This window comes from Podarcis tiliguerta (assembly GCF_965153285.1).
Source record: "Podarcis tiliguerta genome assembly, chromosome: 16".
In the NCBI taxonomy this organism is placed as follows: Eukaryota; Metazoa; Chordata; class Lepidosauria; order Squamata; family Lacertidae; genus Podarcis; species Podarcis tiliguerta.
Window position 1 is genome coordinate 36,758,087 of NC_139549.1, and position 24,172 is coordinate 36,782,258.

Consider the following 24,172-nt stretch of genomic DNA (forward strand, 5'->3'; position numbering starts at 1 on the left):
CATGTAGTGTGTATGTGTGGGGGGGTGTATGTAGTTCTTCCCCCACAAATGCATCTTTTAAAAAGATTAAAAATGAAAGTATGTTTTAAAAATTATTGATGGTTTCTATCTGCCCCCCCCACACACACACATTGTGATGCTGTGATAGCATAAAATAATGGTTTTTTTTTAAAAAAAAATAGTGCCCCCACAATTGTGCCTGCAGGGGAAAAAATCATTTTTTTAAAAAATGCATTTATTTGTTTATTTTAAAAATGCTTGCCGCTGTGACGACAAAAGGTATTCTGCAAGACACTATTGCAAACTAGATGCTAGACCAGGAGTCAGTAATCTTTTTCAGCCGTGGGCTGATCCACCGTCCCTCAGACCTTGTGGGGGCCCGGACTATATTTTGAAGAAAAAAATGAACAAATTCCTATGCCACACAAATAACCCAGCAATGCTTTTTAAATAAAAGCACGCATTCTACTCATGTAAAAACACCAGGCAGGCCCCACAAATAACCCAGAGATGCATTTTAAATAAAAGGACACATTCTACTCATGTAAAATACACGCTGATTCCCGAACCATCTGCTGGCTGGATTGAGAAGGTGATTGGGCCGGATCTGGCCCCCGGGCCTTAGGTTGCCTACCCCTGAGCTAGACCGATCCAGGAGGAACAATACTCAACCCCCTCGGTTGCTGGGAAGTCAGGTTTCATGTTTTCGAGTTCAACAGTCACTAAAGCACTGAGCTTTATTTCAGGATTGGGGAGGAATCCAATTTTGTTGGCATTTTAATGAGAAAAATGCCAGTTTTGCACTTCTTGGACCAATATGCAAAATGATACAAAGCTACCCTTCAAAATTCATGCTTCTCCAAAATATGGGACACATTTCTCCAACCAAACAATGTGTGCAAAAGTGCATGTATTAAAGGAAAGTGTGCATATAAATGTATCTACTAGTGAAAACAGCACACAATAATGAATTGTGTGTGGTGGGGGAGTGCTTACCAAAAAGGACATGTATGTTGGTCAAAACTCATAGCAAAAAAATTGGATAAATCCATGCTGAAATATTGGTATTTTCATGAGGATTTCAGTAATAATAGTACAGTCATACCTCATGTTACGGCCACTTCAGGTTACATGCTTTCGGGTTACGGACTGCGGGAAACCTGGAAGTACCGGAATGGGTTACTTCCGGGTTTTGCCGTTCACGCATGCGCAGAAGCGCCAAATGACCCCGGCGCCTGCGCAGATGTGGCACTTCAGGATGCGAACTCTGCGGGTTGCAGACATGCCTCCATCATGGATTACGTCCACAACCCGAGGTCCCACTGTAATAATAATAATAATAATAATAATAATAATAATAATAATAGCACATTCCTGTAGAAATGAACTGAACTGAACTGAAAATTGGAAGAAAAAAATTAGAAACTGAAAGGTCCAAAACTGATAGATTCACCTATCCCTACAACTGTAAAGTTCTACTTCAGCTGCCAGTCAGCTTTTGTATGTGGAATCCCTAGTTGTAATGACTAACTCCTTAGTAAAAAGGATATGGTATGGTCTGGAAGGTTAAGCTTGTAGACAAATCTTCGGATAAATGGATGGATGAAATTTGATTCATTAATAAGTTGCTCACCAGAAGAACCCAAACCACCTTCTGTTCACTTGTCTTTGGGAGACATTTTATCTCGAGCGTCATCTCAATACTCCAGACTTTCTTCATTTTAGCATCATGTCACTGACTCCCTCCAAGGTTTGAAGAACATTGTTGTTAGCTTCACAAGTCTGCTGTTGCAATTGCTCCTATATGCTTGGCATTTTTAGATATATTCTTTCCAAGGTGTATAAACAAGACACAAGGTTCACCCATGGATGGATAGATGTACTTTTGGAATGTTTTGATCATTTTATATAAGTTGGTTTGTCTAAACGTGTCAGGGAACTGCCATCGGAGCGGGAGGTGGAGAGTAGGGTCCAGAGGGATGCCGGAGAGGGTCCCAGTAGGGAGAGAGGCAGCCCATCCGCTGGGGAAGGAAATAAGCGTGACACCAGTGGAGAAGGGGGGCAGAGGGGGGAATCGGAGAGGTGGCTCCAGGACTCTTTGCAGGAGACCAGCGGAGAGGGCACGAGTACTCCGCTGCCCACACCCACTTTGCACAGAAAACTTTCGTGCAGGCAAAGGGTGAGGAGACTGGGCGTCAAACAGCTCCTATGCTGGAAGAGGTTTAAGAAACGCCCACTGACGGATTCTGCCAGCAACTGAGGCAGCCATGGAACTTGAGGCTGTCCAGACAGAAAGGGTTCAACCAGGCAACCTAGCCAGGAGTAACGGCAACTTACGCATGAGCAATCCCTAGAACCATTACAAAACGTTCTGCCTGCATAAAAATAAATAAATAAAAATGAAATCTTAGAATCCACAGAGCACTTTTAGAGGGTTCAAAATCCCTAATATTCATGAGTTTTCTAATCCTTTTGTAAAGTTACTGTTATCCCCATTTTACAAATCGGGATGTTAAGGCAGGGTGGGAGCAGAAGTAGCAATTCCAGCTCAGGATCACCACCGTGCAGTGTGGACGGGGCTTCCATAACGCAGCTGAACTTTGCACATTTATTCAGAGGTCAGTTGCACTGAACTCAGTGGGGTGTACGTCTGATGGAAGAGGTTCAGGGTCCTTGAGAGAAACAAGGTTGGAGAATGCATCCGTTGGTTCCTATCTGTCTGAAGCCTAGGAGTCTTTATCCTCTTTCTTTTGAACTAGGACAAAAGAACTCTGTTCCTTTAAGATGTTCAAAGATCTCCTCCCCATTTTTCATCTGTCTTATATTAGATTAAAGAGACTGGTGCTTATTCCCCCCACCAGATGAGAAAGTAGGAAAAGTCAACTTCTGACTGACTTAATTCTCAAGCCTTTAGGTTCTGTTCCACAAGTAAAATCATATCATGTTTCAAACCCTGCAGTGCAAACTATTTACATGAGAAATTGCCACTCCGGGGGCAAATGGGTTGCAAACCTTCAATCATAGGAACCATATGAAATCAAGATTTGCTTGTTCTGCATGTGGGCCTTGATTTTAAATGCCTTGGAATTCTGAATAAGAAAGGCATTTCTCTCTTTTTAACCCAGGGTGCAAATCAGTAGTAACTTCAGTGGAGACAATGAAACTACTTTGGGGTTACACTAGGGTGCAACACAGAAAGGAGCATTTAGCTTCCATTGTGTGATTCAGAGGCTATCCAAATAGGCTGAGCTAAGGGGTGGTGAATGTGTCAAGTACAGATCAGCCATTGTTTTGAATGTCTTAAGAATAATGCTGGTGACCAGGCTGGTTCATTAGAGAGAGAGTGACCAGGCTGGTTCATTCATCCAAGAAGAAAAGAACATAGGAAGACCATGATGGATTGCACAATGGCCCATCTAGTCCTGCACTCCCAGTTCCCAAACTGGCCAACCAGATACCCACAAACAGAACTTGAGCTCAACAACATTCTCCCCTCCTGCAGTTTCTGCCAACTGGTATTCAGAAGCACGCTGCCTCCAACTGTGGTCTTTTGGCACCGTCCGCTGGCATTAGGATGGGCACTCTGTACATGCTCCCAAAAAAACCCACTGTGTTTAGGACTTATTCTCAGTTAAATGTGTTTAGCCTAAATTAGAGTGGATATTGCTAAATACAAAATAAATTATTGGGCAGGTTGCCCCGAAAGAAAGCAGGGCTATTCTCCCCTTTGACAGTACAAATGCATGGGTAGTTTCTGGCTGTCTCTAGCACTAATCAGAATGCATAGTCGCCTTGTAAGGCAAAGAAAAGGATTGATTCTAGTCCTTATGATAACAAAATCAGACGATCATTTTAGGAGGTGCCCTTACAGATGAAATTTCCCAGAAGGTTTTTTTTTTTGTGAGAAAAATTATTCTGGCTGTTATTCAATGTTACTCCTATTCAGAGTAGGGACATCAAAATTAATGGACCTAAATTACTAATGTCTGAAATGAATCTGCGCATAATAATTTGGAACTGTTGTGAGCCTTCCTCCAGCCATCTGAAAATGGTGTGCCTTGTCTTTTAGGAAGCAGAGATCTTGAACACTGCCATTCTCACTGGGAAGACTGTTGCTGTCCCTGTCAAGGTGGTCTCGGTGGAGGATGATGGAACCGTCACTGACCTTCTAGAATCTGTGGAGTGCAGGTCCTCTGATGAAGACGTGATTAAGGTAGGGCTTTATGTTATGGCATTACAAATGAATCCACACACATTTCTAGCACACAACAACTGCTTCTTTCCCTAGGGATTTAAGAAGGCATCGTTTTCCATTCCACCCTGTATTGGTCAAATGTCCTCTGTGGCAAAATTGCATAACTTGCATAATTTTAGTTATGGAAATTACTTAAGTTTCATTGTTATTACCTTATTTCTCCCCATTCGTTTCAATGCAGAACACAACTCAGTGTGTGTGTGTGTGTGTGTGTGTGTAATCAATTATGTATCATTTGTGGACCGAATGCAACGACCGGCAGGTGACTTCCTTTGAGGAGCGGCTGTCGCAGGGGCACAGCAAAGTCTGCCTGTTGCCTCCTGTGCAATGCTTGCAAGGAGGTTGGGTGCACAATCCCTGCCTTGCCCCGGGCACTGCCAATACACGCTACGGCACTGCATTCTCATGTGCATCACTCTGTGTCCTCCATTCAGGCAACTAATAAATGTGTGTAAGGACAGATTCCAACCATGCAAAAACACTCAAGGGGGCGTACAAAGCAGGGCCAGTAAGTGTGTTTGGTTGGGGTATTGTCTGGGGAGAGTTCTGAGGGGCTACAATTAGCCCCTGGGCCTAAGGTTCTCCACTGCTGCTCACCCCAACGCATTATCTCCCTCTGTGATCCATCATCTCCAGCAGTCTCTCTTTTCCACTCACTCTCTGTCACTCAGCCCATCATTCCCTTCCACTATCCAACTGTCCATCACTCTTCCATTACCTGTCATAAATGCCTCTCTCCCCCGCTCCCTTTTCTCCCCTGCTTCAAAAATAGCACTTGTTCCCCAGTAAAAGTGTTTAGCATCAGGGCAACAGAAGCCCATTATATTTACAATAAAGGAATTTCTGACTAAGTATCAGGAAAAACTTTCTGACAGGAAGAGCTGTCCAACAGTGGAATGGTCTTCCTCATTGGAGCTTTATAAGCAGAGGTTAGATGGCCATCTGTCATATATGATCTTGTTGAGATTCCTGCATTGCAGGGGATTAGACCAGTCGGCACTCAGGGTCCCTTCCACCTCTGCAGTTCTGAGATTCTATATTTCTGTAGACCCGATTGTCCTATGGTTTAAGGGAGCTCAGATCGTTATTGCTGCTGCTTATATTTGTTTGATGTTATTTTACAAAAGGTCCGAAAGCAACTTTAAAACATTATAATAGATTCTATTATTATTATTATTATTATTATTATTATTATTATTATTATTATTCTTTAAAATAAAGAATAGCTTCTCAGTTAAAATCCATAACACACAATAAAACATAAGAACAATGAGAGGATTCATCCACCAACAAGGCTCTTCTTCTCCTCTTAACATCAGTAGAGCACCATGTTGACTTCAATGTGAAGGACTGCCTCATTCCCTACAGATCCTCTTGGGCAGGCATAGGCAAACTTGGCCCTCCAGATGTTTTGGGACTACAACTCCCATCATCCCTAGCTAACAGGACCAGTGGTCAGGGATGATGGGAGCTGTAGTCCCAAAACATCTGGAGGGCCAGGTTTGCCTATGCCTGCTCTTGGGTGTTGAGATCAACAGAAGGGGCCCTCTTGGTAGTTCTGCCACCCTCAGAAGGTCAGGGTGGCGGCAGCCCAGGAGAGGGCCTTGTCTGTGGCAGCCCCTCAGTTATGGAACGCCCTGACCACGGGGATGTGCCTGGCACCTCCATTGTACAGTTTTTGGCCTTTGTCACCTGAGATGCATATTTTTAGGACTCCTCCTATTTTTGTGATATTTAGTTGTATTAAACTGTTTCTAATTTTGTATTTTAAATGGCTGCGACTGATCTTGGGACCTTAGGGTGCAGGGCAGGGAAATAACAACAACAACAGCTGTTGCTGCTGCTTTAAACCTCAGGTAATTTGGTGTCTCAGATAACTCCATGATAGGTCACCTGAGCTTCTTCGAGCAAAGGTGGTACCCAAATACAATAAATTTGACTGAAAGGCAATGGACAGGAAATTATTAAATGTTATGCTTGGTGCCAGCCAAGCTAAAGCGGTTTGGTTGTGGTGGAACCATGGGAACAGATGGAGCTGCTTTATACCGGGTCAAACTGTTGATTCGTCTAGCCCCAGGTTGTCTACTGTGACTGACAGCAGGCAGCTCTCCAAGGACTAAGACAGAGAAAGGTCTTTCCCTGTGATCCTTTGGGACTCAGCCTGAGACATTTTGCATGCAAATCAGGTGCCATTGAAATCAGGGCTGTCTTAAGCATATGCGGTGCTGGGGTGCAAAGATCTGCCCGGCACACACACACACCCCAGTTGCCCAGTCCCGGGCACGCAGGAGGGTGGAACCAGCCACCTGCCTCAGCATCTTGCTGGCTTTGTCACCCCCAAACCCGGAGTGCAGAGCCTCCCACAGCAGAAGAGCCCGCTGTGGTGCTCCAGCTGATGGGCAGGCACTTCCCTGAACTAAACTCTCAGGCCCTGGACTCTCAGCCTGGCGCCCCTGAGATGCCCCGCACCCCTAGAGCCTATGGGTAAGACAGCCCTTGTTGAGATCTTGCCCCTCCCTGTTAAATCAGTCCTAAGTGTGTATCAACCTCTTGAACCTTTGGCTAGTTCTCAGCCCCACTGTTTGCATACAAACTGGCACTCTCATGTATAGTGTGTGTGTGTGTGTGTGTGTGTGTGTGTGTAAAACAGTTACATTTCCAGCTACCACGCTGGGAATATCTGATTAAAGACGCCTTTCTCTGTATCTTAATCCGGGTGGCTTTATAAATCTGCCACTGATTTGGAAAATGGATTTGCTTAATGTATATTTAAGGGGAAAGTGGAGGAGAAGGGGGGGGGGGACACAAACACACAAACACAAGGGAGCTCCGTTGAGATCTTTGGTTACATTTCTGATGGATTTGTCTTTTCTTTCTTGGACCTTGCAAATGTAGGTCACCAGCCAGTACAGGGTTGGCAAATGTGTTTTCCTCCAGATGTTGGTGACTACAATTCCTATCATGCTGAACCTTTGGCCGTGCTGGCTGGGGCTCATGGGACTTGTACTCACCACCATCTAGAGGGCATCCTATTGGGTAGCCCGGATCTAGTATGTGGCCTGTGTGTGTACATACATACATACATACATACATAACTTTATTTGTATGCTGCCTTTCAAACCACGCTCCAGGTGGCTTACAACATTTAAAAAAATATATATGGCTACAACATAAAAATTGTCATAAACAATAAATAAAACATTTTAAAAATATGCAACGAAATGGAACAATTTCCACATAGAATCATAGAGTTGGAAAGGACCCAATTGTTGTCTAGTCCAACCCCCTGCAATGCAGAACTCAGACATAAGTCACAAGATCTAAAATAACGATATAAAAAACCCCAACAGCAGCAACAGCACCCCAGCCCAAGAGTCTGTTCAGCAACTTCATCTTTCGTAGCTGGAGTCAGTCAGGTCCCTGCCCTCCCAGGCCAGGTGGAAAAGCCCTGCAAGCCAGGGTGCTGGTCCTCCAGAGCACACAGCCAATCTGGTCTCCGGTCTCTTCTGCAGCCGCAGCTTTTGTAGCTGGAGTCAGTCAGGGCCTGCCCTCCAGGAACACATCCTAGGCACGGTGGCGAGAGAACTGCACCCAGAGGTGTGTTCGTTTTGAAGAATCACTTCATTTCAGTTTGTGGATTGGTTTCAGAAGTGCAGAAGAAGTTAAGTTCACCTGAAAATGCAAGCCCCGTGAATTTCTGCCCCCATCCCTAATGTCAACTAAACACCTTTCAGTTGAGAGTTTAACCTTGCAATGAATATGTGGGATTTCTGCCTTGCTAATTTTTGGCAAAAAAAGGGGGAAAGTCGTTTTGTGTGTGCATAGAGGGAGCAGAAAGCAGCAACAGCAAACAGGAACAGAACGCAACCAGCTCCACATCTCATTAGCAGCTCAGCTGAAATGTTTATGACTATGTCTTGGGCAGGTAATGGTCATTTGCGTGGCTCTAGAAACCGGGGGAAGCTGTCCTAATGACCTGTTTTGCAAACCTGTCAAATGGGCATAGTCTCCTGATGTCTTAAATAATTGGGGGTTTTCTGGTGGTGATGGCTGCTGTTGTTTTAGGCTCTTTAAGTAAGCTAGACACATCTGTGAGAGCCAATTAGTGAGAGCCAGGGTGAAGGGGGCAGTTCTGATCTCTCTTTGCGCTCACTGCAGCACAAGGAGAGCGGTGGCCTCCTTTCTCGTGGAAAAGAAAATAAGATGGGGCACAAATCCGTTTTGTCTGCAAGAGATGGATCCAGAGATGGGGCAATGCTAGAGGGTAGCCAGAGGGTCCTTTGCAAGGGGGTCCCCAGATCTCCTGCCCCTTCAAAACTTTTGTTTTTATCATTTTAATGCTTGGCTAGGATCCTTTCTATGTGGGTTGTTACATTGCTGTGTGTGTGGTTGGCAGATAGAAAAAGGGGGAGCTAGTGAATGATTGTAATTGTCGGGTAGTATGGAGGTTTAGCAAATGGTTGTATTAATAGTGTGTTTTACGTTAGCTGGGATTTTACATTATTATGCTTGTTTGTGCTCTGTTATTTCATTTATATTGATATTGTTATAGGTTGGGTGGTGGGAACCCTTCTAAATCCTAGAAATTAATAGCTGGTAGGATTTTGATTATTTGGGAGATGAAGGGACTATACAAGCTGCAGAGGAAATACAAAATATGCAGAATGACCTGGCCAAGCTAGGGCCACTGAGAAACAACATAGGGCCATTGAGAGCCATTGACAATGCTAGAGAACTGTCCTTCCTCCCTGCCCTGATGTATGAATGGAGACTGGGGATTTGGAAGGTTGCCAGGATAACTGGGTGTGAGGTGACAGGAAAAGAGAGCCTTTAGCAAGGTGTGCTGGGAAGAAGGAGGAGGGAGAACAAAGAGAGATCCATCTTGGGCAGGCTGGCTGAAGGCAGGCTGGGAGAAATGCCTTGCACTCCAATGCTGCACTGCTGAGGTGAACAAGCCCCTCTTAGGGTGACCATGCTGTAAGAGCTGGATTCCTTCCATCTATATTTAGCTGGAAATATGTCAATAAATCATATTTCTTAAAGCTACAGCTGCCTCTGCTGCATCTTCAATTCTGCAAAGGAGCACAGACCATGGGCCAAGACCCCCAGAATGGTGTGCATGGCTTGGCAAGGACTGGGGTGGCAGCGGCCTATAACAATACTCTGCTTATGGATATGGAAATTGTTTATATAGTTCAGCTTTAATGGATGCTTCTTGGGGAAATGGTGGAAAGGGAAGAAGGTTTAACCATTTCCCCAGCACCCTTTTTCTAATGAAATTGTCCAACCCCTCCCCTACCTTACACTCCTGTTTGTCCACACTAGCAACCACATGTGCCCCCTGCATTGTGGTGTCGATCGAAATTCGTCCCCTTCCCCCTGTTGTGTGGCTGATAGTTGTTGTAACGCAGAGGCAGGCAATTCATTGTCTCATCTCGCTTCACCTTTCATGAGTCTTTTTAGCCCTGTTGTAAAACATCACCCAGATTCTATTTTCTGAAAGTCCTCACACTCCCAAGCTTGTCGCTATGACTTGCAAAAAATTGTCTACCACCTCCTTTCCAAAGGGGGTATTATTAGTCATGCTGGCTCCAAGCCGTCCTGCCAGTGAGGCCATTCCTGATGCTGATTTATCTCAGCAATGCCACCTCTGCCTGTGGCCAGAAAGAGGACTGCAGCTTTTATTACAACAGAGATCAGTCTACCCAAGGAGCCCAACGGTTCCTTGTTAAACAGCTATTGAGTGTGGTCCAGCTGAGCAACTTGCTGCCCCCATTGGGTGTGGCTTTGATTTGTTGTCCCCTTCTCCTTCTGCCCTCAATCATTTCCAACATCAGGGTCTTTTCCAGGGAGTCTTCTCTTCTCATGAGGTGGCCATCTAGTATAGCATCCTGTTTTTATGGCGGTCAACTATGGGGAGCCTGAAAATATGACCTGAGTGCAACAGTGCTTCCCCCAATTGTGACTTCCAGTAACTGGCCATCAGAGAAATGATGCTTCTGATAGTGCAGAGAAGACTCCACAGTTCAGTTATGTGCTGTGTGAGGAAGTACTTTCTTTTGTATGTCCTGAATCCTGCAAAATTCAGCTTCACTTGATGCCCACAAGTCGTAGTGTAATGAGAGAGGAAGAAAAACCCTTCTTTATCCACTTTCTCCATCCACTGCTTCTCTGCCCCTTTAACAACCTTGCGGAAACCTGTAAAAGCTCCTTTATCACAGACAGTGACAGATAATATGTGTGAAAACAGTCATTCTGGCTTGCCAAAGAAAGCTCTTTCATACAATTTGTCCCTTCTGTTGACACCTTTAATTGCCTTCTCATTTGGGAAGGAAATTGGGCCTTGTCTCAATCTTAACGGGCTGGACTTGGATTCTGTGTATTCCTGCAACTTGGCAGAGGATGGCAGGATTCATAGTTCAGGTGCCTGTACCTGAAGCATTCGATCAAAAGAGTTTTGCAAATCCCTTTCTGTTCTCTGATGGCACCTCACTAATTACTCTGCCTTTTCTGGGGTAAGAATGAAAAATAATTGCCTTAAAAAATTGTGAAGAATATGGAGAATATCCACTGATTGTTTAAAAAATCCCTGACTGAGCAAACACTCCAGCGGAGTAGCACTGTTTCTTTATCAAATAAGTGACTATTAAGACCTGTGTGAAGCAAATCAAAGTCAGTTTTCAGAATAAATTGTGACTATTTGCACTGTTCTGATGGTAGAGTGTTCCTCTTCAGCTTGCTTTCTTTGTGGTCCCTAGCATGATGTGAGGCAGTAAAAGACCTCACGATATGTCAATGCAGATTCATGGGAGAAAAGCAGGGGAAATATATGGGCAAGATGAGGGGTCCCAGCATATGGTTTGAAGCCATATGGGCTACCCTCTTGCTGAAGCTAAGCAGGTGTGGATTTGGATAAGAGACCAGGTGTATGCCTGTCTGGGTTCAATGTGTCCGAAGAAGAAAGGTGGAATTGAATCCATCCATCCATACATACTGTAAAGGCATTGGGAGTTTTTTGGAATCTACATCATCCCTATGCCAACACTTACCAAAACTGGATGAAATCTGCACCAAAAACTTCAGTGCTGCTCCTGGCACTTGGGCAAATGATCCTTGCATTGCAGGGGGTTGGACTAGATGAACTTCATGGTCCCTTCCAACTCTACAATTCTATAATTCTCGGAGCCATCAAATTGGATAGGAGGTCACACATATCCTCAATAACACCATGCAGGAGGGTGCCTCACTTAGAGAGGCAGCACATTTGAGACACCCAGTGCTCTCTGACTGGTCTCACCATTTCTGTCCCAGGAGCAGAGATGGCAGTGACACAAGCAGACATTTGTGCTCACATAGCATTTCCTTATTCTTGTAGCCCATGCTGGGTGACGGGAGGCTTAACAAATCCAATATAACAACAACAATAAAGTTGCTGTCCTGATCAGCCTCATCCTCCCAGGGACCCTCTGCATGCAAAGCAATTGCACTACTGTAGCTCTGCTGAACATAAGAGCCTTGCTGCATCAAACCAAAAGCTTATCTAGTGCAGAATCCTGCTTCCCAGTGGCCAGCCAGATGTTGGCCCATAAGGGAGAGATGAAGGCAATAGCACTCTCTTGCTGTTGATCCTCGGCAATCATTATTCAGAGGCATTCTGGCTCTGATCCTAGAGATAGCATCTAAAAGTTGTGATCACTAGTCACTGTTGACAGAAATTGTCCACATATACATCAGTAAGGTAGCGTTCACACACACACACACACATTAATTGAAGGAACTGAAATTACAAGAAAAGGGATTTTCACTAAACATTAAGTAGGAATAAGTTCCTGATTATATGAATTGATGGGTAGTGGAATAGACAATGTCAGAAGGTAGTGAGCTCTCCTAATGTTTAAGGATTCTAAACAGAGGCTGAATGGCCACTTAGGTAGGGTGATGTAGCGACAGATTTTGTCAAGGGGTTAACTAGACAGACTTTGAGGTCTCTTCCAGCTCTCTGATTCCGTGCAACAAACTGCATGCTTGTGTGCTTTGAAATGAAAATCGAACAAAATTCAATTTCAGTAAGGAGACTGGCGTACTTGAAACTCCAAAATCCAAGAAAAAATTTGACAGAGGTAAATTTTAGAAACATCCTTAGTTGGCACCTGCTCACCCTTCATGGCATGCTGTATCAAGAGCTGATCTGCACATGTGACAGAGGCATTTCAGTCATTGCATTGATCTTCCCTTTTTACCTGCTGGCTGCTGAGATTCTGAAAAGCACCACTTTTGTAACCTTACGTTAGATTCCACGCTGTGCTGACAGAAATTAAATTTGCACAGACCTGAAGGCAACAGTCATTATTGGGCTGTTGGTTCTCCTTTCAGAAAGTTTAAGCTAATATGACAGATATAGTTCCTAAAGAGTGCCCACTGGTGTTGTCTACATTTGCTGGGTTTGGAGGGTTTTGCAGCACTTGCAAAATCTGTTTGACCCAAGATGACAAAAGAGAAATAGAAATAAATGGATACACCATGGGAACCAGTGCCTCAACCGCATTGCCATCCTGTCGTCTTCTTTTAAAAAAACAAAACACCCTTCAATTGTTCTCTTCCATTCAGCACCATGGACAGCGAATGATTGAAGTGGCCATATTCATAAGCCATTGCTGGTTGTCCTGAGAATTTGCATGTGTTTTTAACTGAGATGTGGATTTCTTACAAATGATCTGGTTAGCGTTCTGCCTAACAAAAGGCCACACCAGCATCTCCCTCCTTCTCTTAGCCTCAAATATCTTCCTCGCTACTTTTCCTGCAGTTGTGTTGGTACTGATACTCCCTCCTTTCATGCCGAGCACTTTGTCCTTGTGAACTCCATAGGATTTTGTCTCCCTGATCTTGCTACCCCCACACATTTGAAACCAGCGAATGTGCTGACGGTGCTGGCCTTGTTGAAATTAACACTGTGATTGTTTGGGCAGTTATTCATGCCTTTATTGTGCCCTGTGATTCAACCAAGATTGGCCTCCAAAGCAGCTTATGGCAATTAAAACGCATCACAATGCAATCCGGAACCTGTAGGTGTATGTCGACTGTTGTAATTCCTGGTACATAACCCAGGGTTCAGGATTGTTCCTCCCTTCAGAGCAGTAACTTGATGAGTAGGAAAGGGGTGACAACTCAGCAGAGGAGTGGGTCTGTGTGTCCTGCCTTTGTGTGCACATGCACAAGGGAATATTGAGGGGGCACACACACACTTAGGGTCACACACACATTACTAGCTTGGGGTGAGAATAAAGTTAACCAGGGTGCTGCAACACTTCAAAAGAAACTTAAACTTTCCTGGGAGGGTCACATATATTTGTCATGTACAGGTAGAAGCTAGCTAAGGCGTGGTTGCAACATGATGATGGAGCAAGCTTGTTTTCTACTGCTCCGGTGGGTAGAATCCAAATCAATGACTCCAAGTTACAAGAAAGGAGATTCTGACTCAACATGATGAAGGACTTTCTGACAGTAAGAGCTGTTTGACAGTGGAATGGACTCCCTCGGAAGGTGCTGAACTCTTCTTCATTGGAGGTTTTTAAACAGAGGTTGGGTGAGCATCTGCCAGGGATCTCTTAGCTGTGATTCCTTCATTACAGGGGGTTGGGCTAAATAAACCTCGGGGTCCATTGCAACTACAATTCTATGATCGTATAGGAATTGTTGTTGTTGTTGTTTAGTCATTTAGTCGTGTCCGACTCTTCGTGACCCCATGGACCAGAACACACCAGGCACTTCTGTCTTCCACTGCCTCCCACAGTTTAGTCAAACTCATGCTGGTAGCTTCGAGAACACTGTCCAACCATCTCGTCCTCTGTCGTCTCCTTCTCCTTGTGCCCTCCATCTTTCCCAACATCAGGGTCTTTTCCACAGAGTCTTCTCTTCTCATGAGGTGGCCAAAGTATTGGAGCCTCAGCTTCAGGATCTGTCCTTCCAGTGAGCACACAGGGCTGATTTCCTTCAGAATGGATAGGTTTGATCTTCTTGCAGTCCATGGGACTCTCAAGAGTCTCCTCCAGCACCATAATTCAAAAGCATCAATTCTTCGGCAATCAGCCTTCTTTATGGTCCAGCTCTCACTTCCATACATCACTACTGGGGAAACCATAGCTTTAAATATACAGACCTTTGTCGGCAAGGTGATGGTGGGTGGAGCCAAAGGCAGTTGGAGGCAGAGGAACAAGTACATCCCAGACATGCAAAATCCAGCTGTTTCTGCAACTGAATGCAAACCTCTCCGTGCAGCCAAGCAAGAGACGTGATTATTTTTGTTTCCTTTATAAGATTTCTTAACCACCATTTACCCCAAGGTGTCCTGTGTGAGTTCCAACAGTCCTGTATACAGTTGTAAGGAACAAGTAAAACAGTGTAAGCATTCCAAACACAGCAAAGCAATCTAGGATCAGCAAAAGATGTGCATCCCACAAATGACAGGACTTTAACTGTCAGAGGCCAGGCTAAAGAGGTGTGTCTTTAGTATATGGTGGAAGTTGCACAGTGAAGATGCTACAGACCTTTGTTGGCAAGGTGATGTCTCTGCTTTTTAAAGATGCTGTCTAGATCGTATAGGAATATAGGAAGTTTATTCTGAGTCAGTCCGTTGTTCCCTCTGGCTCAGTGCTGCCTACACTAACTGGCAGCAGCTCTTCAGGATTTCAGATAAGGTTCCCTAGCTGGAGATTGAACCCAGGATCTTCTGCATGCAAAGCCATGGCTCTGCCACTGAACTTTGGCCCATCTCAGCAGTTTCTCAGACAGTTTTAAGTGAGCTCTCAACATTTCCAGGCGCATGCATTTCAAGTCCATCCTTCCAGCATGTTCCGCATGTCAAGATAATGGGGTAGTTGGTAGTTGGAGGGCTGATATGTGGTGAGAGCAATTGTTGTCCAGAAAGATAATGTCCCAGTCATCACAAGACAGAGGCTTGGTATTCCTTTTGCCACCCCCATTCCCACCCTCCAAAAGGCAATTTATTTGAGCAGCACTTCAGTGTTATTTTGCAATTAGAGGCCTAGCGAAAGCACAAATAAACCGCTCCCGCATCTGCCAAATGAAGTCTGTGGACACCCTCAGATAATTAATATTTGCATGATTGCGTGTCATTTGCATAATGAATTCAGCTTATGGCACTGTTTACCTGCAGTAAACTTTGTGTCACAGCCTATATAGTAACAGCAAACTCATTCTCCAGGTGTGGATCCGTATGTTGCTAAAATGTCAGCACCCACCCACAAAAAGGCAGCTATCAATGGAGTCAAAGGGAACCGCTCCTGCTCCCAGGTTTATGGGTGCAGGATGAGGTTTAATCTTAACCAGGTGAACTCAGAAGTAAGTCCTGTTGAATTCACTGGCTTTTAATCCCAGGGGGATGGATTGAGGACTACAGCACTTTCTCTCACCCAGACAGTGCTGACCCCTGGACCCGAAGAAGTGGGGAGGTAAGCAGCAACAGAGATGACAGCCCTCAGGGAGCTGCAGGCTCAGAATGAGAAATAGATCATAGCATGTGTCAAAAAGAAGCCTAACTATATTCAAACCCAGAAATGAAGCTGCGTTTCTGCAGGTGCATCTGATACAATGAATATTTTTTCTCCTCTTTCCGTATTACACTCAGAGCCTTCAGGGCTTTGTCACCCAAGCAGAAGGGAATTGGATCCCTCTTAAGCAGTTGTCCCCAAGGGGCAAGAAACACTGGATCTAGAAAAGATCGGGGGTAGGATGTGAGGTTTTTCTGATGTTCATAAACTTCACATCGTTTAGACAAATGAGTTCCAGGGGAACTTCCTGCCGAGAAGGGTGAAAATGGCACTAATTAGGAGACAGCCTTGGAAGAAGCCAAGGGGCAGAGAAAGCAGAAACTGTGCATAATGCGGAGCGAGTCAGTGGGTATGTTGCACTGTGTCAGTAGAGATTGTGGGTGGCAGACCCTGCTTCTGAATGCTCTGCTCTCCTCCCGTACTGCGCAGAAAAGGAGGGAGGCACAAAAGGAAGAACATCTTCTCACGGCACATAGCTAAGGACTTCTTCACACAGCAAAAGATGCCCAGATAGCCACTGGCTTGGATGGCTTTAGAGGGGGGTTAGACAAACCCATGGAGGCTACTGATGGCTACTAGTCATGATGGCTCGAGGTTGCCTTCGGGATCAAAGAGTTGTGTTCAATTTAGTGCTAAGTCACTCGTTCCATCAGTACAAGAATTTCTCCTTGTGCATGCCCCCTGTCTCCTCCCCTCGTGTGACCCCTGAATCTGTTCTGGGTTCCTCCACCCCCAACTCTCTGGAGCAGATCTGGAGGTGTTAGGGAGAGGAGAGTGGGGAATGCCTCCCTGTGCAAGCAGTAATCCTTGCAAGCATGCAACTATTTAGAAAATCTCTGAATAACAGGAGCTGGGAAACACAGAACCATAGAATAGAGAGTTGGAAGGGACCCCAAGGGCAGGGGCGAATGAAAGCGTTGTGACACCCGGGGCAGCAAACTGCTATGTACAGCACATGTGCGCCGCCGCACCGCACATGTGCCGTACATAGCAGTTTGCCAGCAGCGCCGCTCCAGTGCCATACGGACTGTGCTGGGATCCTCTGCTTGTGGCTGCAGCCACAAACAGAGGATCCTCCATTCCCAGCTGTAGCGGTGATGGAGGGATCCCACTGCTATCCATTGGGCGCTGGAGTGGCGCCTCTGGCAAATTGCTGTGTACAGCACATGTGCGGCAGCATTACGTACAGCGCATGCGTGCGACGGCGCACATGCACTGTACATAGCGGTTTGCCGCCGGCACTGGGACCTCTGCTTGTAGGTGCAGCCGTGAATGGAGGATCCTCTACATGCGGCTGTGGTGGTGCGATGGCTGCTCATGCTACCACGAGCCCCTGCTGGGTGCCTTCTTGTCACCCCCCCCCCCCCGACATGGCACCCAGGGCGCACCTCCCAAGGATCATCTAGGCCAGCCTTTCTCAACCTGTGGGTCCCCAGATGTTGTTGAACTACAACTCCCATCACCCCTAGCTAGCAAGGCTAGAGCTCAGGCCAACCCTCCGCAATGCAGGAATCACAGCTAAAGAATCCCTGACACATGGCCATCCAACTCCCCTTTGTTGTTGTTGTTGTTTAGTCATTCAGTCGTGTCCGACTCTTCGTGACCCCATGGACCAGAGCACGCCAGGCACTCCTGTCTTCCACTGCCACCCACAGTTTGGTCAGATTCATGTTTGTAGCTTCGAGAACACTGTCCAACCATCTCGTCCTCTGTCGTCCCCTTCTCCTTGTGCCCTCCATCTTTCCCAGCATCAGGGTCTTTTCCAGGGAGTCTTCTCTTCTCATGAGGTGGCCAAAGTATTGGAGCCTCAGCTTCACGATCTGTCCTTCTAGTGAGCACTCAGGGCTGATTTCCTTCAGAATGGATCGGTTTGATCTTCTTGCAGTCCATGGGACTCTCCAGAGTCTCCTCCAGCACCATAATTCAAAAGCATCAATTCTTCGGCGATCAGCCTTCTTTATGGTCCAGCTCTCACTTCCATACATCACTACTGGGAAAACCATAGCTTTTACTATACGGACCTTTGTTGGCAAGGTGATGTCTCTACTTTTTAAAATGCTGTCTAGTTTTGCCATTGCTTTCCTCCCAAGAAGCAGGCGTCTCTTAATTTCGTGGCTGCTGTCACCATCTGCAGTGATCATGGAGCCCAAGAAAGTAAAATCTCTCACTGCCTCCATTTCCTCCCCTTCTATTTGCCAGGAGGTGATGGGACCTCAAATGAAAGAGAGTCAGCTGCTTCCTGGGGTAGACCATTCCACTGCCCAACAGCTCTGACTGTCTTCACATGGATGTGAAGAGTGCTGATGTACCCATGTCCAGCTTGCAGGCTTCCCAGGGGTATCTGGCTGGCCACTACGAGGATGCTGCTATTGGGGAAAGAAGTCACCCTGCATTTTTCAAGCACTTCTGCAAACCTCTGCATTCCTTTTGAGCATGCCGACACCTCCCTCTCCTCTCTAAGCGACCCCATTATGCCTGCAATCCTGTCGGTACTCACCAGCTGAGTTTGCTATTAGAAGGAGTGATGCGGCAAAGGGGGATAAACCCCCTCTATGCCCCACGGTAGCATTAGTTGTTCATGGTGTTCCATAAACATCCAGCAATAAAGGCCACACATGTTTCAGTTCATAAATATGAAGTGGCAGCTTATGACTTAGCCACTGAAATGATATTACAGAGTACAAATATGAATAATAGAGGAAATTGAAAAAGCAGAAGGGGGAGTCTTAATAGAATTGAGGACTGACATAAATATATATCATGAAAGGGATATTGGGTTTAATGCCGGATATGAAATTCAGAAACTGAAGGTGTTAAAAAGAAGGAGGAGGAGGGGATAATCCGCTCATCTGATGAAGGATCCCTTGGGCTAAGCAAAGAGCAGCTGAAAAGAAAAGGCATAGCTACTCAAACTAGATAAACCCTGTTTAAAATTGTATGAGTACCAAGGCACTGTTTGGCGGAGAGGCATTGCTCAAAGTTTTACGTATGATGTGGAGGTGGGTTTGCACATCACCAGAAAAAAGGACAAAAGAGGGAGGAGTTTGCTATAACCTTTGCATATGCATAGATAGCATTTGCATAGATAGATAGATTCACATGGGGGGGGCAGGAATACTATAATTCAAATACAATGTTACCATGGGGTGGGGTGAGACTAAACGAGTTTGCTGTCCAGGTGCTGATTGTTTATGGACCACTTCAAGACTCCTTCTGTTCTCCCTTCTTTGTCTTCAAACCAGACTTGGACTGGAAAGAGTGTCAGGCCAGTCAGAGGGAGAACAGAAACTCGACTTCACTGGCTAGCATTCCATTTCCAGGCACAACTCAAAGTGCTGGTTATGACCTACAAAGCCTTATACGGCTTGGGTCCAGGGTACCTGAATGACCACATCTTTCTACACCAGCCTGCCTGGGCTTCGAGATCTTCTGGGGTTGCCTATCTCTTGGTTCTGCTACCTTCCCAGGCACATTTGGTAGGGACAGAAGAGAGGGTCTTCTTGGTGGCTGCTCCCAGATTGTGAGAACTCCTGATGGGGACTATCTCAAAACCAAAGAGAGAGAGAGTTCTCATCAACTCCTGAGTCTCACCAGAAAGATCAACCCGCCTCCACAACTAATGAACCTTCCCTGAGGGATTATGGGGTAGTATTTCAAGCCCTTGGCATTATATGCTTAAGGGAGGTGGTGGTGAATTATCTGCAAAGGAGGAAAGGGCTCAAGCTGCCCACTGAATCCCAAGAATAAGGGATAATAGTGTGTGGCAACCATTATTCCCCACTGACACCTCTTACTCCCGGGTTCTCCCTCCCTCCCTTTGGCTACCCAATCAGATCAAATCTATCCATTCTTAAGGAAATCAGCCCTGAGTGCTCACTGGAAGAACAGATCCTGAAGCTGAGACTCCAATACTTTGGCCACCTCATGAGAAGAGAAGACTCCCTGGAAAAGACCCTGATGTTGGGAAAGATGGAGGGCACAAGGAGAAGGGGACGACAGAGGACGAGATGGTTGGACAGTGTTCTCGAAGCTACCCTCATGAGTTTGACCAAACTGTGGGAGGCAGAGGGGAGCTATTGCCCCAGAACTTAATGAAGTGTCTGCGGGTGTGATGGAGATCTAAGGTGGACATTGCAGTTTGTTGCTGCAGGATATTAGCACCTGCAAATTCAATTAAAATGTTAATAAATGAGAGACTGCTTTGTCATGACTCAAAAGAAGTCGCGTGCATTATGCAAGCCCTTGTCTAGCGCATAACAATGAGCACGTGGAAAGAATCAGCTAAGTGATTGCCACCTCAATTTGCTTGTGAAACTCAGTGCAGTATATTTAATGCTTTCCCCCCATGTCTGCCAAGTAAAAACAGCAAACAGGAATAGGTATGAAATTACATTTGCTTTGTTTTCTAACTGGATGTTTTGTCTCAATACTGAGCGGGTTCACTCCAGGACTCTGTAGAACGAGGCAACAATTCCTGTATACTAAATTCTCTGGCCTTGTGGGGATCCTGTGGCCTTTCAGATGTTGTGGGGCTCCCATCAGCCCCAGACAGCATGCTCAATGGTCAGGGATGAATGGCATTGTAGTCCATTGGCATTATGGACTGCATGCCATAAGGTCCCAGGTTCAATCCTTCACTGCTCTCATTTAAAAGGTATCATGCAGCTGATGATGGTAAATATATTTTCCTATGAGACTCTAGAGAGCATCTCCCAGTCAGAGTTGATAATACTGACCTGGTATATACGTAGGTCTCCCATCAGCCCCAATGAGCATAGCCAATACTCGGAGATTGATGGGAGTTGTAGTGCAACAAAATCTAGAAGGCATCACCAGGGACCAAGAATGAGAGCCATCTTTAGGTGTTGAAGTGGAAGGCTCTGAAACAGAATAGGAAGGTTGATCAACCTTTCATCATGAGATCAAAAGGTTTTGAGACTCTATGGGGAAGACTTCTTCACTTCTACTTGAGCGCTGCTTTCTTGAGCTTGGCCACTTTGGCCTTGGGGATCTTGGCTTTCACCTTTGCCTTCACTGCCTTGGTCATTTTCTTGGGCTTGACCTTCTTGGGGCTCTTGGTCACTGTCTTCCTAGCTCACATGGAAGGCTTTCTGGCTGCTTTCTGGGGGCTCTTCTTGATGCTGAGCTTCTTGGCAGGACCCCAGAAAAGCTGGCACTGGGTGAGCTTGCAGAAGACGGGCAAACTCATATCAGTGTACTGGATGAAGCATCAATATTTTTCAGAGACATCGTTGATGGAATCTTTCGAGAAGTTGGAGATGGCGTTTGTAAGTGGTCAATGTTTCACAAGCATATAGTAAGGTTGGTAGTACAATAGCTTTGTAAACAAGCATTTTGGTTTCCCTGCGAATGTCCTGGTCCTCAAACACTCTGCACTTCAATTGAGAGAAAGCTGCACTCGCAGAGTGACCCTGCTGGGAGTACGAGATTCTGACGGCTTCGCTCACCAGGGTCATAGGATCAAGCCCACTCACCACAACAATCCAGCGAGTGAGGAGTCAGTGCACACCACGGTTAGATACCCAAGAACTGAGATATATGCAAGGCCCCTGTATGAAAAGAAAGAGTGGGAAGCTTAAGTGGCAGCTGCGTCCTGAATAATTCAGAGCCATGACTGTGGTGTATGAGTGAGTTGTAACTAGCTGTGCCAAATTAACGGCCTCTGTTAGGAGTGAATTAAGACAAATGGAGTTGGAGCCTTTCTCGTTCCTCCTCCTACCGGGGAAAATGTCACGTTGTTTTGGGTCCAGGCCAGCTTCTGCCTCGAGGTGCTTGTTGGGGAAATGGAAAATGAGAGATGAGTCCTAGTGGCAGCTACAGCAGCAGGATTCTGATGGGAAGAGGCTTGTCAAAGCCTTCAGCATGTTCCGTGTGAGTCTGACAAGGGGGAGGCTGGGCAGCCCAGCTCTCACAGGTAAACCTGTGTCAGGACTATATCACTTCAGGCTGCAGGGGGGAAGTCACCTGATAAGGCACTCATTTCTTGGGATGGGCAAGTCTATCATTTGCATTTCCTCTGAGCTGTTCAACAGTGGAATGGGCTACCTTACTTGAGGTTTATAAGCAGAGGTTGGGTGGCCATCTGTCATGGATTCTTTAGCTGTGTTTCCTGCATTGAAAAAGGATGTAGTAGAGGACCATTGGGTCCCTTCCAACTCTACAGTTCTGTCCTTCTAATCCCCCAGTCCCATCTTAAGTTAAAGGTAAAGGTAAAGGTACCCCTGCCCGTACGGGCCAGTCTTGACAGACTCTAGGGTTGTGCGCCCATCTCACTCAAGAGGCCGGGGGCCAGCGCTGTCCGGAGACACTTCCGGGTCATGTGGCCAGCGTGACATCGCTGCTCTGGCGAGCCAGAGCCGCACACGGAAATGCCGTTTACCTTCCCGCTAGTAAGCGGTCCCTATTTATCTACTTGCACCCAGGGGTGCTTTCGAACTGCTAGGTTGGCAGGTGCTGGGACCGAACAACGGGAGCGCACCCCGCCACGGGGATTCGAACCGCCGACCTTTCGATCGGCAAGCCCTAGGCACTGAGGCTTTTACCCACAGCGCCACCCGCATCCCTCATCTTAAGTTAACTTCTTCATATTTCCACATCAGTTTCCAATTTCCTCATGAATATTCACAACCATTTTATTTCTCCTAATATGCATACTTTCTGTATGCAATTTCCTCTGAAATACACATCTTTACAGTGCAATTTCCCCTAATATGATACATTTCTGCATGTTATCTTCAGAAATAAAAGCATTTTTATACACACTTTACCTTTGTCTATGAATTTCTGTACGCATCACTTAGATGGAAAACTGCATAGCAGAATTCTCAGAAGTGTGGATTGTAAGGGTGGCTGTGTTTCGGTCTGTGTTCTGTTTCGTTTATCCCAATAGTTTTCATTTTTGATGCTATTTTTTACAAATGCACACATTGATGCATGCTCTTTTCTGCAGTATGTACATTTTTGTACACGTGTACTATGATTTCACTGGGAAACTGCAGCGCAAAATTCAGAGAAGTGTTATCACAGGACGGCTATGCTTCAGTTTGCATATTATTCTGGGAAGTACAAATTGGGTCATTTTACTTTTAAATGCAATCAGGATTTAATTTCTCCCCCACCTTTACCGCTATCTTGGTATTAGAAGAGACAACCTCCAGTGGTTTCGGGGGTGGCAAGTAAAGGGCCATAGCTCAAAGGTTGAGTGTCTGCTTTGCACGAGGAAGAAGAAGAAGAAGAAGAAGAAGGAGAAGAATTTGGATTTGATATCCCGCCTTTCACTCCCTTTAAGGAGTCTCAAAGCGGCTAACATTCTCCTTTCCCTTCCTCCCCCACAACAAACACTCTGTGAGGTGAGTGGGGCTGAGAGACTTCAAAGAAGTGTGACTGGCCCAAGGTCACCCAGCAGCTTCATGTGGAGGAGCGGAGACGCGAACCCGGTTCCCCAGATTACGAGACTACCACTCTTAACCACTACACCACACTGGCTCTCTAGAGGAAGGCCCCAGGTTTGATCCCCGGCATGTCTTAGAAACCTGGAGAGTTGTTCTTAGTCACTGTGCACAATACTGAAGGTGGACCAATGGTCTGACTCAGTAAAAGGCGTCTTCCTTATACTTAGAATAGAAGAAGCAATAAACAGCCTAGTAGCTGGTTGCCTCATTGGTTAGCATATTGTAAATTATTTTTTTGCAATTATTCTTTTTCAACATACTTTGCAATGAGTATCCAAACAACAGCAGCATAGAATGCTAACCTTTTTTAAGGAAAGGTGTTATGTACTGAGTTCAATAGGATCCAAAAGGCAGCAGTCTGGTCCTAGAACAATAGGATTCAGAATGCAGCAGTCTGATTGGTCCACAGGAGCCACCCAATCCAGCTCCAGGTGGAAGTGAATCCACAACCTGATTGGCCTACAGGTGAATCCCGGAATTAGCCAATCACATGGGGGCTATTGTATAAATAATGTATATAAAGCAGACATTCTGGGGGAACTTCCATTCCTCCTCACCACTATGAACTGAATAAAGAGCATGAAATCCATGCTCAACTCCAAGTATATTATCCTTTTGGCACCCATAGCTCAGCAGCAAAGCATCTGCTTCGCATGCATAAGGTTCCAGGTTCAATCCCCGCCCCCAGCCTCTCCAGGGAGGGCTGGGGGTTGTCTGTATGCAATTTTGCCCAGATTCAATTTTCCCCCCATGTAATTTTCACCTATGATGATGCATTTTTTGTGTGTTATGTTGACTAATACAGAATTTTTCTATTGCGAGCTTTACCCCAGTGTATGTGTTGCGTGGCAAGTCCCCTCCCCCATGTGAAATGAAGA

General features: G+C 45.7%; 1 protein-coding gene across 2 annotated transcripts in view; it reads left to right on the forward strand.

Annotated features, from left to right (window-relative positions):
* Positions 1-24,172, forward strand: part of LOC310666794 (transmembrane protein 132D-like) — a 453,449-nt gene that overhangs the window by 398,266 nt on the left and 31,011 nt on the right. For both annotated transcript variants that reach the window (XM_083418173.1, XM_083418174.1), the window contains one exon: positions 4,070-4,213. In XM_083418173.1, coding sequence (XP_083274299.1) covers positions 4,070-4,213 — 144 coding nt within the window. The remainder of the gene's footprint in view (positions 1-4,069; positions 4,214-24,172) is intronic.